At 33.9% G+C, this 16,268-nt stretch overlaps 1 protein-coding gene across 3 annotated transcripts in view; it reads right to left on the minus strand.

Annotated features, from left to right (window-relative positions):
• Nucleotides 1–16,268, minus strand: part of asic2 (acid-sensing (proton-gated) ion channel 2) — a 358,414-nt gene that overhangs the window by 12,929 nt on the left and 329,217 nt on the right. For all 3 annotated transcript variants that reach the window (XM_052551309.1, XM_052551310.1, XM_052551308.1), the window contains 2 exons: nucleotides 6,678–6,828; nucleotides 5,123–5,179 (listed from right to left, as the gene is read on the minus strand). In XM_052551309.1, coding sequence (XP_052407269.1) covers nucleotides 5,123–5,179; nucleotides 6,678–6,828 — 208 coding nt within the window. The remainder of the gene's footprint in view (nucleotides 1–5,122; nucleotides 5,180–6,677; nucleotides 6,829–16,268) is intronic.

The following is a 16,268-nucleotide window of genomic DNA, read 5'->3' on the forward strand; positions in this document are numbered from 1 at the left end:
AATAAGTAAAGATTACTAAATAAATCTAAGTAAGGTAAACTATTGGATTTTACAGTATATGAAAACGGTTTTAAAAAGGCATATGGCACCACAGTTTCTCCACACATTTTTATTTTTAGTTATGTTGAAAATGTTTTTAGCTTTCAGGTAAGATGATGATTGCAGCGGCGGCACATAATATCCACGTTCTGATTGGTTAGATTGCTTGTCAATCAAGCTCTTTCTGAACGGTCAATTGACTTGTCAAAAAGGTACAGCATATAACCAAAGCATTCTGCATCAAAGATGCTCTCGATGCATGGGGCACTCTACTTCAATTTCCGATGTGGCTAGCAATTTCAACCATAAATTTGATCATATTTGGCCTTTTTATTTATAACATAGTATAGTATTATACAGGGTAAGATGCACCTCAGAGCAAGTTGACTCCGCCATCTTAATATTTTCTATGCTCTTTTGAATGGCTATGCTATTTTTTGTTTCATCATCTAAACATCAACATTTGTGAGGTTTAGTTAGTTGAAACAATTTTAAGGTTGACTGATTCAATTGTTTGCATTGCATTATGTTAATAAAAAAGGGTCAGTCTGTTAATGAGTTATTTGTGGGTACAAATGATTATAGATTTGTGGAGTAAAATTATAGTTTTATTTATAAAAATAAAAAAAAAGCTACTTAAAAAGCTATTTATGGCCATTTTATTATTAGAGACGGGACAGTGGGGATTAGACAGGAAAGCGAATCGGACCTCAGGTTGCGTGAGTACAGTTACTACCAACAAGGCTTTCGATGCTGACATAGTTTTCATATTTTAAAAGCAAAAATAAAATTAGACCCGGAGTGGCATGTTGTTAATAGGGTTATTATTTTAAAATGTAATAGTTATTGTAAGGGGGTTGTTATTCAGTATTTCCATTAATTAAATGTACATTCTAGACATCTTTGCTTTTTATTAAAATGTATAGACTGAGTTAAATCATTCAATTTTCTTTCATAGTGTTGCTTTTATCACATATCTTCAATTAAAATATGCTTTACCTGTCTATGTAAAAATGTATTGTGTATATAGAATAAATACCAGATTAATCTTTTTTACTGGGATTCTGCTTTTATTGTCATCAGGGTAAGTAACCCTGGGTAATACTTTGCAATAAGGTGTCATTTGTTAACAGTAGTTAATGTACTAACATGAACAAAATACATCTATTACACTATTTGTTAATCTTTGTTAATGTTGACAGTTGACATTAACTAATGTTAACAAACAAAACTTGTGATTTTAATAATGTATTAGTAAATGCTTTAATTAATATTAACTGAGATTACCAAATGCTGTAGAAGTATTGTTCATTCTTAGTTCATGTTAAGGATTTGATCTTATTGTACCATCTTCAGTTATTCATTTATTCAACTAACTACTATTCTAACAGAATAGATTTAGTATTTTACATAAGTACTAAATCATTATGTCATCATGTCATTTCTATAAAGTATTTGTTATTTGTTCTAACTACCAGGTTTTGACCTTGGCTTGGATCATGACTTGTAATATTTCCCTCTTGCAGTATTTGATCAGACTACCAAAAGAGAAAGAGAAAAAAAAATGTTATTTGGATTAAAATAACTGAATTAACAAAACAAAACAGCAATGCTTAGTTCTTAGGAGTACATTTTTTTTTTTGTAACATCGCATACTATTTCCTCATTGAATACTCTTTGCATAGGCGGTATACAGTATAGTGCACAGTGTGCTGTAAGCAGTGGATTGTTATTCTGTTCTGAACATCTCTTGATTAACATTCTGTGTGTAATAGTCCTTGTTCTGTCTCTGAGTGTGTTCTATCATGGTCAATCTCACTTGTTCTGTTTTCCTTTAGCTTTCTTTTCTTTCTTTCTTTTTATTCCAGCAATTTCCCTTTCATACCTCTAATAGCCTCCCATTCATTTTTCAAAGTGTTCATCTGCATATTGTTCTGTTGAAACCGAAAATACATATTCCTTCTATCCTCAGTGTGCTGTGAACAGAAAGTTGGAGTTGGTGATTATTTCCTATCCACTTTGCCAAAGATAAGAACCAGCTGTCAAGCATTTTGAAGCCAGCAGCGAAAGTTTCGGACAAGCTGTTCAGCCTCTTGTGCTGTGTCGTAGTGCCTTTACTTGTCAGCTGAGGTCAGAGACTTCCCACTGCAACTTTTCCAGTGGTTTACAAGTCTGTCCCTCTTCATACTCTGTTGGCTTTATCTTGCATAATTGTGCATAGAGAATTCTAATAGAAAGGTAAAAATGTGTGAAATTGGATATATTAATAACCTAAGGATGTCTTTGGAAAAAGCTTGTGTGCTGAATACCTGAACCGTTTGAAAATGTATATTCCTAGCTGTGCTTTAATTTGAATTTCCTCATTAGTGGAAGATAATTAGTGAACATGGAGCCAACTCGGTTATTATGTGTGGGATAGACTGCTGGTATATACTGTCAGATGGTACGTAGAGAGGGAGTTAATGAGGGCCAGACTGCATTCTGCTGGTAGGGATGGTGCACAAAACAGTTCAAGTCTGACTTAATAACTGACTAAAAAATAATGACTTAATTTGTGTGAGTTCACGAGGGGATTTGAAGTTCAATAAAAGAGTCTCAGTGTCAAGAGGAATAAAGATCTGCAAAGAAAAATACAATTATTTTGTAAGAGAACCAAAGCATACTTTCAAAGTTTCTCCATGCAGAGGTAATAAAGTCTAATTTGGTGAAGCTTGGGAAGATTATATATGACATGTGCTGATGTCTAATGCTTTCAACTGCTGTAAAAGAGAGACACAAGCACACATACAAACAAACTCATTTGTTCTATTATATTTATTTTACTTTTTGTTCTTCCATTTGTCCTTTTCCCCTTTTCAAAGTATGTGACTTAAAAACAAAATACAGCTACAGAGGAGGAAGATGTGGAGCAGAGAATGAAGAGGGACGGTGGTGACTGTTTTCATGAGTTTTGCCCATGTAATTGGATTTGTGAAGGGTCAGTCCAGTAATAGTCATGAGGGTCTGCTGAACAGAAACTTGTGCATATGTATTTTGTGCCACGGGAGTTTGCTGGATGAATGAAAATGAGCCCAGTAATACATCAGGATTCAAAACACACTTTATCCGACCAGCTTGTCTCACTGATGAGAAAAAGTCAAAAACATCCGGACTCAAACCATGAAAGTGAGTACCACAACAAAAACCTGCCTGTGTAGAATTTTTCTTGATTACAGCAGGATCGTTCTTCTTTTGTTATGTCATGCAGGTCAAATATGGAGTTCACTTAAAAAAAAAAAGAAAAGACTACGTTGTTTTGAAACCAGCCTATTTATATTGCAGAAAAATACAGTAGTTCTCAATCCTGGCACTGAAGTACACAAGCACTGGTCATTTGGGATGTTTTGTGTCGCACTTCATATTAAGGTCCAATTCTTGCTATTCTATTATTAATAGTAAGCAAGGAAGTTGTTAAGTTTAAGTATTGGGTAGGATCAGAGATGTAGAATATATTCATGCAGAATATATGCGCTTTATAAGTACTAATACATCCAATATATTAATAATAGGCATGCTAATACTTAATAGTGACAATTGCTCATCCTAAAATGTTACCAATACAGATAGTGCTAAATATTCACAGTAATAAACCAGAAAATAACTGTGTTAATGTTGCAGAATTCATAAATGATTAAATAAATCTGATTCAGCAGCTCTAGAAAGCAGATCTACATTATATTGCTGGGTTAGATATAACCCGCTACTGGTTTTGGTCCAGCACTTGGGTTATACCCAGAAGATTGGGTTAAACATTTAACCCAACTGCTGGGTCAAAACAGGATTTCTTTGGAAATGGCTTGTGTGCTGAATACCTGAGCCGTTTGAAAATATATATTCCGAGCTGTGCTTTAATTTGAATTTCCTCATTAGTGGAAGATAATTAGTGAACATGGAGCCAACTCGGTTATTATGTGTGGGATAGACTGCTGGTATATACTGTCAGATGGTACGTAGAGAGGGAGTTAATGAGGGCCAGACTGCATTCTGCTGGTAGGGATGGTGCACAAAACAGTTCAAGTTTGACTTAATAACTGACTTAAAAGTTAAAAAGCAGCTCTATACTCTAAAAATGCTGGGTTAAATACAACCCAGTACTGGTTTTGACCCAGCGGTTGGGTTACTACCCAGAAGGTTGGGTTAAACATTTTAACCCAACTGCTGGGTTTGTCCATATTTCACCCAGCACTGGGTTGTATTTAACCCAGAATTTTTAAGGGTGTACAGAAGCCAACAGTGTAATCATCCAGCTCAAGAGAGTTTAAGCTTTGCTTGCATTTGATAGTGTCAATGCAGTCCAATTTTAGAATATTACTAAATATAAACTGTCTTTTAAATCAACAGGGAGACATAAAAAATATGCAGTGCTGGATTTCTCCAGGACCGAGATCCACTGGACTTATAGAGATAGATCATATCAAACTTTACAACTTTTTTTTTTGAGAAAGTATGCTTAATGGAGGCAGAAATATGTATGCTGTTCCAAACAAAACCTTGACTGGAGCATTTACAAACAAAATGGAATACAAACTCTCAATGTGTCTTAAATTAAATGTGGGAAATGCTATTCTGAATTGTTCTGAGCCAATACTTGTATACAATATGCATAAATAATAAATGGGTATAGAGATTAGTGTGTGTACTGGGTATTTATTATATGATTATATTTTTATTATTATTATATTATTACTATATTATTATTATTATTATTATTATTATTATTATTATTATTATTATTATTATTATTATTATTATTATTATTATTATTATTATAGAGACCAAATGTACCAAACAAGCATAGTAATACTAGTCATTTTTTATCTTGTGGAGATTTTTTTTGGTCCTCATGAGGAAAACAGCTTATAAATGATACAGAATTAAAGTTATTTTCTGTGAGGTTTACAGGTAGGTGTAGGGTAAGCGGATAAAAATACAGTATACACACTACAAAACCATTACGTCTATGGAATATTCCCGTAAAACATGGAAACAGTGTGTGTGTGTGTGTGTGTGTGTGTGTGTACGTGCGCATGAAAAGCACACTCACCCAGAGCAGGTTCAGCACAGTCCTTGTACTGTTCAGGAGTGCAGTATGGAGAATCACCTAGAAATGAGAGAAAAACAGAAACAGAAAAAAGGTAAGTGCCAAAGAAAATTTCTTCTTTATTCAGCCTTCTTAAATTAATAATGAGACACTGAAATTGTGTTCTGAGTAGGAGAAAAACAGACCCAACCTTCACCCAGCCAAACTCAGCAGCACGACAAGGAAATAAACAACTGGGAAAGGGTGTATGTGTGTGTGTGTGTGTGTGTGTGTGCTTATGGAAGAGAGCTTTGTGCATGTCTGCACTTGATCTTGGCCAAAGACATATCCTGAATGTACATCACAGAGCAGTCACAATCAGTTAATGAATCTATAATTGCAGTATTAGAGCATGAGATAATTGTCCTGTCGTCAGCATCAACTGAAGTAGCAAGAGGTTGAGGTTGGCACCTATGGGTTAGAATTAATAGGGACCTTTGTGAAAAAAAGTTGAGTTTTATCAGATAGGTGAAAATGGAAACCATATAGTGTCATTAAAGGAGATTGGTTGAAAATAAAAACGACTGCAGCAATAACTTTAAAGATCAGCTATTAGGGAAGAGCATAAATTGTCATTAAGAATGGGACATAAAGGGCACTAAGTCACAATGAAAATCACATTGTGAAATCATGGAAATATACTGCATCTTTAAAAAGACCATTTAGCAACAGCTAAAGATGAGTATTTATGAATGGACCAAAATGACTATTTTATCAGTGAAATGAAATTAAAAGGGAATGCTTTTGAAGACCATTTTGCGGAGAGATCTTCCACACTTCTCAAATTATACAATATGTCAAGTTCACTCATGGTTTATGCTTACAGGCCCTTGCTGTCTGTTCGTGGGCTTGTTCCAAACCACCTTTGACCCACAGAAAACTATATTCTATATTCTGACCTCATCTAGACAAGTTCAGTCAGGTTTACCTTGGCTGCCAAATGCAAACCACAAAGGCCACAAGCCATTAAGTTATCACTACACACAACCTCATACTGACTTGCTTTCTGCCAGAATATGAGATGTGACCTCATTGAATGACTGTTCATCAAGAATTAAAGAACTGAGATGGGTTTACACAAAGAAGATGGGAACATTGGTCCCTGCTGGCTTCGTGATAGTCACAGACATTATTAGTGATGTCTAATTTTGGAAATCTGTTCTGATGTGTATGCAAATTAAGTATATATATATATATATATATATATATATAATGTAGATTGATGTTTTAATAATAATACCATCACAGGCACTTTTTTTGACATGTTTTTTGGTATAACTATATATTAGGTGGCTTTATGCATTTACATCAGAAAATATGTACACAATAAGTGTATTGTATCACATGATAAATTTAAATGTAAGTACATCATGGTTATGGCCACTTAATATACAGAGGGGTTTATAAAATCACGATAATTTCTGAAACTGAACAGTGAAAAGAAATGTATTATAGAAGTGAGAGAGGGTGAGTATGAAGAAACAAGATAAGTTTCAAGCAGTGTTATGTTGGGACCTACCAGGCATATACACCATCCTGCAGTTGCAGTTTTCCACGATGTAGCGCGTCTCACACTCAATACGGCAGGCAGACACACTGTACACCTGAAAGAGGCCTGAATCCAGGGCTCTGGTCACACACTCACCCCACGGAGGAGGAAGGTAAGTCAGCTGAAGGAGAAGAAAACATTATAATGCATTAGACAGGCTGATTAGCGTGTGATTAACATTTTCATGCAGCAACTTTTTTATTTTATTTAATTTTGGAGGTTGGTGGGAAGTATACTACTTTTGACAACACCAGTGGTCAATGCAAATCTATTTTATTTTATCTCAATAAACACCAATTCGTTTCATACTCTGGCAGCATATCCACAGAGCATTCACAGTCCATTTCCTAACCATCTAATGTCATATCACACTCACAGACAAACACACACACACAGACACACACAAAACCCTGGATGATAATAGAAGTGGGCTGATACAATGAATGTTTTTGAGCCAGAACTAATTCGTTATTTCAGTTACTATTGTTTTGAATTAATTGGATTGGCATTCGAGTTTAGTTTGATTGAATAAATTAGATATTCACAAGCAGAACTGTATTTTCCAGTTATGCCTGTTTTGACCTTTTCTGCTTTCTGTAACATAGTTCGCAGAGATTGCTATATAATTAACTTTCATGTATTTGCACAATTATGGATGTATATCTCAACATTTCAAGCAAAAACAAAATAAATTGTCTAGTCAAATTTTACCTAAAAAGAAATCAGTATAAAAAATAGTAACACTTTGCAATAAAGTTCTATTTGATAATTTTAGTTTATAGTTTATATTATGTTATCATAAATTGACAAAAAATATTTTGCATGCATGTATTTATTTAAATTGGTTTCAACATTTAATAATATTACTTATTCAAACTTGGTCACACTTTATTTTAGGGTCCAATTCACACTATTAACTAACCATTAACTATAACTTTTGCCTCAATTAACTCCTTATTTGATGTTTACTTATAGTTTATAAGGTAGTTGTTAAATTAAGGGATTATGGATGTCATGCATTATATGTACTTACTAAGCACTAATAAAAAGCCAATATGTTAATAATAGACATGCTAATAAGCAACTATAGTTTTCAGTGTGAATTGGACCCTATGCTAAAGTGTTACCTAAAACTTATTAAAAGTTGTATTTGTTAATATTAGCTAATGGGCCTGAGCTAACATAAAACAATTATATTTTTAATTAACTAAAATTAACAATGATTAATAAATAATGCATCAAATATATAGCTCATTGTTAGTTAATGCATTATTAATGTTAACTAATAGTATATAAAAAAGCTTTCACTTAAAACTACATACACAGCTAAAAAGTAAAGATAGGATGGGTGACTCAAAAATGTAATCTGTGGTTGGTTGCTTTTCATTTGACATCAGATCAATCAGACAGTCTCTTCCTATCTGAGTGGGAGGTTCTTAGCAAGACTAACCCACTATTATGGGGCATGTTTGCTTGCTGAATACATAAATAATATTCTATCACCTGGATATTTCTGCAATGGCAGTTGTAAAACTGGTGCAAAGCTTAATCCATAGATGTCAGAATAATGTCCAAGACCACCTTTATATCAGCCAGGAAAACGTAAAAAATAATAAATAAATAAAAAAACATAAAAAATAAAAAAAAAACATTAAAAAAATGCACACCACATCACAATCATCGAGAAAAAAAAGAAAAGTGAATTAATTCCAATTTGGCACACAAAGCACACAGAGTCCCTCTGTTCTGTTCTGCACAAGAGTGAAAAACAATTGCATGAATTTATCATAAAATGATAATTAAAAGGATGCTTTACAGAGGTCTTTGTCTTAGGACTTTCCTTAGACACAAGAAGCACATTTTGTCAGATGCAGCAAGAGGCATCCTGCTGGCATGTGTCCATTGGCTGGAAGGATTGTTTATAGACAACTTCTAGCACAATCACACTCCACAGTTCTCCATGAGCAGACACCCTGAACTGGTTCTCGTATCAGTGAACCTGGCAGCAGATGGATGGGGAACGAAGCAGGAGGGAAGGGCGTGAATGTCAAGGGAGAGAGAAATATGGAGCAGGATTAAAGATTTAAGAGGGAATGACAAAAGAGATCGTAAACAACAAGAGGAAGAGACATGAGACAGGAAATGGCAGGTGGAGAGGAGGAGGAGTCCATCTGCCCCAAAACAATAGGTTGCCCACATCCACACTTCATCGAGCACACATTACCCATGCTTTCACGCAGGTCAGCTTAGTCTTAGTTTTTAGTCTCAACGGGGGACATCATGGGTAATGCGGTTTTAAGACCAAAAGAGCCAAATGTGAATAATGAGCTGACTTGGAGGGGATAAGAAGGGACATAATCTCTTTCCAACTGCGTCTGGAAACCACTGAGCATCAGGCACAGATTGAGGAACCGATTTCACGCGGCTGCTGATGGGAAAAAAAGATATCTGACAGACAAATGAAATTTGTCAGTGGAGATAAAATCAAAGCTATTTTGGCATGTGAAGACTTTAAAAGACCCTCTGCTCTGGGAATCAAAAATAAGCCCAGCTTCCAGATCTGAAATGCTGACAAAAGCCTGCCGCAACAAACAATATCTTTTAAACAAAATCAATTACAGATTCTCTGGTAAACAGCCTTATAATAACTTCATTTGCATTTCTGCAGTGTTCCATCAGAGGTAGTGCAGCCTATACACTGCCTTTGAACTATATGAAAAACAAACTTAATTAAGTATTATTCAAAATGTTTGAAATCATGCTTTATCTGTGTATTACAAGTAGGTGTGAATGCATCAGTAATTTCCAACATCAAAGAATACAAAAATATAAATAAAAACCCAAAAAGTTGGGATACAATACAAAATGTGATTAAAAAAGGAACAGAATAATTTACAAATCTCATAAACTTATATTTTATATAAAATAGAATATAGATAACATATCAAATGTTAAAAGTGAGATATTTTGAAATGTCATGCCAAATTTTTCCAAAGAATTTGGGACAGGTAGCAATAAGAGGCCGGAAAAGTTAAAGGTACATAATGTACAGAAAACCATACTGGATGCCCGTGATCTTCGGGCCCTTAGACAGCACTGCATCACATACAGGAATGCTACTGTAATGGAAATCACAACATGGGCTCAGAAATACTTTGTCGTTGACATTGTCGGAGAACACAATTCACCATGCCATTCGCAGTTGCTGGCTAAATCTCTATAGGTCAAAAAAGAAGCCATATCTAAACATGATCCAGAAGCACCAAAATCTCCCTTAGAGGAAAACGCCACAGTTTTTCCATATTCACTATGTTCTTCCTTCAACTTAGACGAGTTGATACATACCTCTCCCGTCTCAGTTGGTACACACATTCGCTGTAGCGTAGCTGTGTCGCGGTAATATCATCAACTCCGCCGAACTACTACCAATAGAGCAGGCGTGCACTATATATATATATATATATATATATATATATATATATATATATATCAATTTAAAGATGTCAGAAACATATCAAGCCCCTCTATTGTGATTAAAATTTAAATATGAATATAACTAATAACTTTACTTTTTTATTGAATTACTTTTATTGATTTTTTAAACTAACCACACTAGCTGTTATATGTTAAATTGATAGCTCTAATTATTACACATCGGACTTAACAATCAGTTCTACTATTAACATTACAAATCAGTACAGGTTTGTGTGAGCTTTAATTTTTAATTCAGCTGAGTTGTAGAAAATGCTGATGTTCCATTTACATTAATTATTAATTAATGATTAAGACAGTGAGAGTGTAAATCAGGGTTCTGCCCTTCATAATGACCTTCCCTTCCAGCATCAGTGTGTATGAAGCTTATAATTGCTCTGCTCTGTGATCAAACTCAACTAACTCTGAGGGTAGATACTTTATATACCACCTTCTGTCATTACACAGCTCCTATGCACACACAAGCTTTCTGATCACTGTTCATTTCAAATAAACTTTGCAAAATGCATTGCATTTTTCAAAAGAAAAAGTAAACACTTTTACTTTGCCACTTAAAGAAAAGTATCACAATCTCCACATTTAATATTTATAATATTTTGTAATTTCTGAAAGATCATGTGACACTAAAGCCTGGAATTTTTAAATTGTAAAAATCTTTCACATTATTAAAGTTTTTACTGTATTTTGTGATCACATGAATGCAGGTGAACATTCAATATATATATATATATATATATATATATATATATATAGAAATCGCACCTTCAGGGACAGGGAGTTAAGCACTCAAGTTTGAATTTATATCTCAAAGAGCTTTGCAGGTGGTAATATCTTGTTTCTGCTACATGTACGTTCACTACATGAATTATTATTATTATTATTTATTTTATTTAATTTTTTGTGAAAAAAGAAAAAGAAAAAGAAAAAAATAATTTATTTGTTCTCTAAGAACAGCAGTTCCAACCATAATATTTTTAGGAGCAACTAAAGCTTCTACTTTCTCTGTTTTTATCTTAATAACAAAAACAAAAACGGTTATCGATTTTGTGAAGATGAACATGAATATGAAGGATATATAATGCATGCATATAATGCATGACATCCATAATCCTACCCAATTCCCTAAATTTAACAACTACCTTATAAACTATAAGTAAGCATCAAATAAGGAGTTAATTGAGGCAAACGTTATAGTTAATGGTTAGTTAATAGTGTGAATTGGACCCTAAAATAAAGTGTGACCAAAAAGCCATTATCAATGGAGCGCCGATATTATGATTCACCATGGCAACGAAAAATACGGCAGTGGCTATTTACACTAAGTGGAATTAACACACTTTTTTTTAGCGAAATAACTTATTTACAATAGGCTAAGTGCAAGCAGCTCTAGATGCTATTTACAGAAACAATGTACAGTGAAAATCATGATATATTCTATTTACCATGTTAAAGTAGCAGTTCATTGCAACAGGCTAAACTTTTTTTTGGGGGGGGGTGGGGGGGTGGATGGGGCTAGGGTCCTATAAGCCTAAAGTAAAGTTAAATTAATAAAGTTGTATTAAATAAAGTTAATTAACCAGTGCTAAGATTACAGAGCCCCCAGCTGAGCTAAAGCACAACAGAGGAATGAAAAGGCATTTCTGAGAATAAAATCAGACTCAATCTGTGAACTCAAGACTCTTCAATCAAATGAAAAGCCATTGCAGCTCACCCTACTAGCTGCATTCATATTACATGGCTTTAGAAATTGGCCACATTCACCTTGTTTGCTCTTTTCTCCTTCTCTTTGGGTCTCGTTTGTAATGGGTTTCTTGCTAAATTACATCAGCGAGACATTACAGCCCCTGGCTCGGACATCAGGGTTAATGATAATTCGTTTTTCAGAGGTTTTTAAAACCAAATAATTATCTCAAAATCTAAAGGAATGTTCTGTTCTTCTATTTATTTTGATTTATACTAATTTCACAGCTTTTTTTCTATTAATGTAAACTTTTTATTTTTCTTCCTTTTTTATTATTTTTTATTTTTATTTTTTATAATAATGATACAATATAATGAATATAGTATAGTATAATAATGTTTTATTATGCAAGGGTGCATTAAATTGATCTATCAAATAACTTTTCTTTACATTTTCAATTTATAATTATACTTTACAGACTTAAATGTATAAAAAATAAATACATTTTACATTTACAATATTAACGTTTTACTGTAAAAAAACGATATTGAACATAAAATTGGAGGCAGCTCTAAAGACACTGAAAAGTGAGTCTACTGCATTAGCCCTATAGTGCCTCTCACAAGCAATAAGTTGAGATAATTATGATAGCACATTGATATATTTAATGGCTAATGTTTAAAAACATGCTGGGAAAAATATTATTAAAAACAAACTGCAAAAAGGACTTGTTCTGACTGTGACTTAACATGGATGAACGCATCAACACACTAACGCCTCCACAGTAATAAGTCAATGCCTACTTTCACATCATTGCCTCCCTTGCCGGCCCACTGACACCCAATGCATTTTCCTATTGAAGTGCCTGATTGTGTCAGTTACAGGATTATATGTTTGGTTCAATGCATGTCAGCGTGAATTGTTTGTAATCCATTAAATATATGTGTAATAATGTCTGTTCTACATGATCATGAAAAATGTATTTGAATTTAAATGATTATTAATAAATATTAATTATGAGACACAAAGCTAGTAGCAATGGTTACTCTGGCTCAACTCTACATTTGAACAAGAATTAAAGTTGCTTTAATAATAATAATAATAATAATAAAAATAATAATAATATTGACCCAAAAACAGACCCAAAAACTATGCAAAAAGTAAGTACTACTGAACTTAATACTATTAACTAATATGGAAGCAATATTAACTAAGCAGTAAATAATAGAAAATTAAGGACAAAAGTAGGTCCTCATAAGGTATTCAGTAATGCTAAATAAAAATATCTGTATTGAGAACTATTTGCTAACTATGAACAATGAATAAAGAATAACCAATTAATTACTAATCAAAACAGTAACATGTCTAAAAGTAAAGTATTCATTAATTTTTTTAAGGTAAGTGGCTGCAATCAATTTATTTTAGCTACATTTAAATAAACTCATTTTGTTGGATATTAGTCAACTAAATTTGTTTAAATGTAGATAAAATAAATTGATTACAACCACTTACCTGGGTACAGTACCTGGTACTTTTTTTAGTACCACCACGGTTGAGGTTCCAAGTGAACCGTGAATAATGCTGCCCACTCTAAAGCAATACTAAACTGCAGTGGAAATGCAAATTGTGCTGAGTCGAGTAGTGCCGTACCGTACCGAGCCGAGTCATACCACGCAGTGGAAAAGCACCAATACTGTACTGTATATGACCATTATTCATCACCTGGATTGTTCAAAACTCTTCTACACATGACAGGGCCAATTATATTTTCCTATGCAAAGATGTCAACCATAATAGTGTGCAGAAGACAGACTTGCTAACTGCAAAGAGTAGGCAAGGTACCACAGTTTTATAAAAAATAAATAAATAAATACATTAATCACAGTACATACAGTAGGGCAATTGTTTTGTTTTACAATTTTCTGAAATGTTATGTATAAATGATGCATTGTCTAATTAAATATGTACTAATTTGCCTACATTTCTAGAAGAAAAATCTGAACACTGGATAAAGTCAGGTTCAAAATTCTTCTTTCGTTTTGTTGACGAATTAGAGTTGAAGTTGTTTACATTGGGGACTCTGGATATCTCTTTTATCACTCCATAAATCAAAAATACTGTCAACAACCAGAAAATAAGAAACCATGTTTTTAAGAATAAAATGTCATATAAATCAGCTGAATGATATATGAACGAACTACTCAAAAGTAGGATAGGTATAAAACTTTAAAGTTTAGTATATGTGCTAACGAAGAGGTGATTTCTGCATGAAGAAAAAAAAAATCATTTTGAGTTTTCTATAGATATCTATTGTAGATAGATAGATAGATAGATAGATAGATAGATAGATAGATAGATAGATAGATAGATAGATAGATAGATAGATAGATAGATAGATAGATATTGGAATGTTTAAATCCAGAGATTTAAACAATTTTATGTCACAATTTTAACTAGTGACATGGACTGTCTCCATAGTGTCATTGTGTCACCTGCCAATGACATTATAACCCCTCGATTTACAGTTCTGTTTTGTAGAAAACGTGGAAACACCAAAGACACTTTAATATGTTGTGCGTTTTAAAAGACCAGTGACGACCAAACAGAGTAGCATTATAACTTTCAAATGTATCTAGTATGAGAAAAGAGCACTGCCCCTCATATATGCATGACTGGAAGGAGTGGAAGTGGTCGACTGTGGCATAATAAAAGCTCCACTGCTTTTGAGCTGCGTGTCACACTCTTTCAGCGCTCTAGTTTCGCTTCGATGGGTTTCAGCCTCACCCTGCTTCATTCTACTACGTTAATAAATCATTTGCTCATCCATGAACATGATTTCTGCCCAAGTCCCGTCGGATTACATTGGCTATTTGGATGAAGATGACAACTCCCATTTTGAATATGTGCCCTCCAGCGGCAAAAATTACAAATTTGCGCCTTTAAATGCAGATCTGGACTAGGGCTAAAATTTGACACTGTAAATCCAGAAAAAAGATGACAAACAAGTGATGGTTTCTCTGATTTTGAATGTTTTCTGACTGGTGGTGCTAGTGAGAGAGTCCATTTTAATTGCATTTTCACAAGCTAAACAAATCTTACATGGAAAGAAGCCAGTGAAATGAGCGGGACATGTGCACACAACCGCCATCTTTGCCATTATGGGTTTTCCTAATATAGTTGTATTGAGGATTGAGGAAGTGGCATGTTTCTTATAAACTGTCTCTGGTTACATCCTCTATAATATGAGAAAAGGGACGGCTCCTTGTCATCGGCTCTCTGAACATGCAAATGTTTATTGATGATAGAATTGCTTGCCTGACTATGAACAGTTAATGTGGTACAACACATACAGTATAAGGAGGTCTTTAAGATGTCTTGGATTGTAAATTAACTGGTGTAGAATTTACCATTTCAATTGCTTGCTTAAGCAATTTATCAGGATATCCTCTAAAAAAAAGAAACCTCTTGATTCTGAGAAATTATCTGTAAGGGACAACTTTCTTCAGAGGAATGTAATGGAAGCTTTTTGCATGGGGAAAAAAATATGTTTTTGAAACTTGCTTCTATATTAAATTTGATCATTGGAATAAAGCTGTTTAGATAATCAATAAAACGATCAAAATCATCATCTCCTGTCAAAATAAATAAATAAATAAATGTAATCAATGTAATGTTTGAAAAACTTAATCAGAGTCAGTGTTATTACCGCGAGTTGCTGGTGATGAGTTGATCCTATTTCTGGTTTTTGCACATTAATTCCATTTTGATTAATGGCAAATGACCACGAGGAGCAGAGAGTGATCAAAAACACAGGTCTAACATACAGGTGCTGTTCATATAATTATAATATCATCAAAAAGTTTATTTATTTCACTAATTCCATTCAAAAAGTGAAACTTTTATATTTATTCATGACACACAGACTGATATATTTCAAATGTTTATTTCTTTTAATTTTAATGTTTATAACTGACAACTAAGGAAAATCCAACTATAGATTTTCAACTATGGACAGGAGAATGGTGCTTTGTTTGCACCTTTTGGAGATTTGGAAGGGTTGGTTGCTTTGAGGGAGATGTGTCTGAAGAATTGGGAGGGTTTTGATGAGAGTCAGCAAGAGAAGTTTTGGGATTTGTTGGTTGATTTCCAACATTGTTGCGCATTTGATGTGGGGCAAACACATCTGGTGCTGCACGAAACTGAGATAGGCCATGCCCTTTAGGTTGCAGCCTCGGAGGCTCCCTTTTACCCGCTAGGATGTTGATGATAAGCTCTTGCTGGACATTTATTACTGAGCCATCTGAGAGTGTGTGGGCCGCACTGGTGGTCATGGTACCTAAAAAGGGGGGTCAGTGGAGATTTTGTGTTGACTATAGGCACCTTAATGA

The sequence above is a fragment of the Carassius gibelio genome, chromosome B3 (assembly GCF_023724105.1).
Source record: "Carassius gibelio isolate Cgi1373 ecotype wild population from Czech Republic chromosome B3, carGib1.2-hapl.c, whole genome shotgun sequence".
Taxonomy (NCBI): domain Eukaryota; kingdom Metazoa; phylum Chordata; class Actinopteri; order Cypriniformes; family Cyprinidae; genus Carassius; species Carassius gibelio.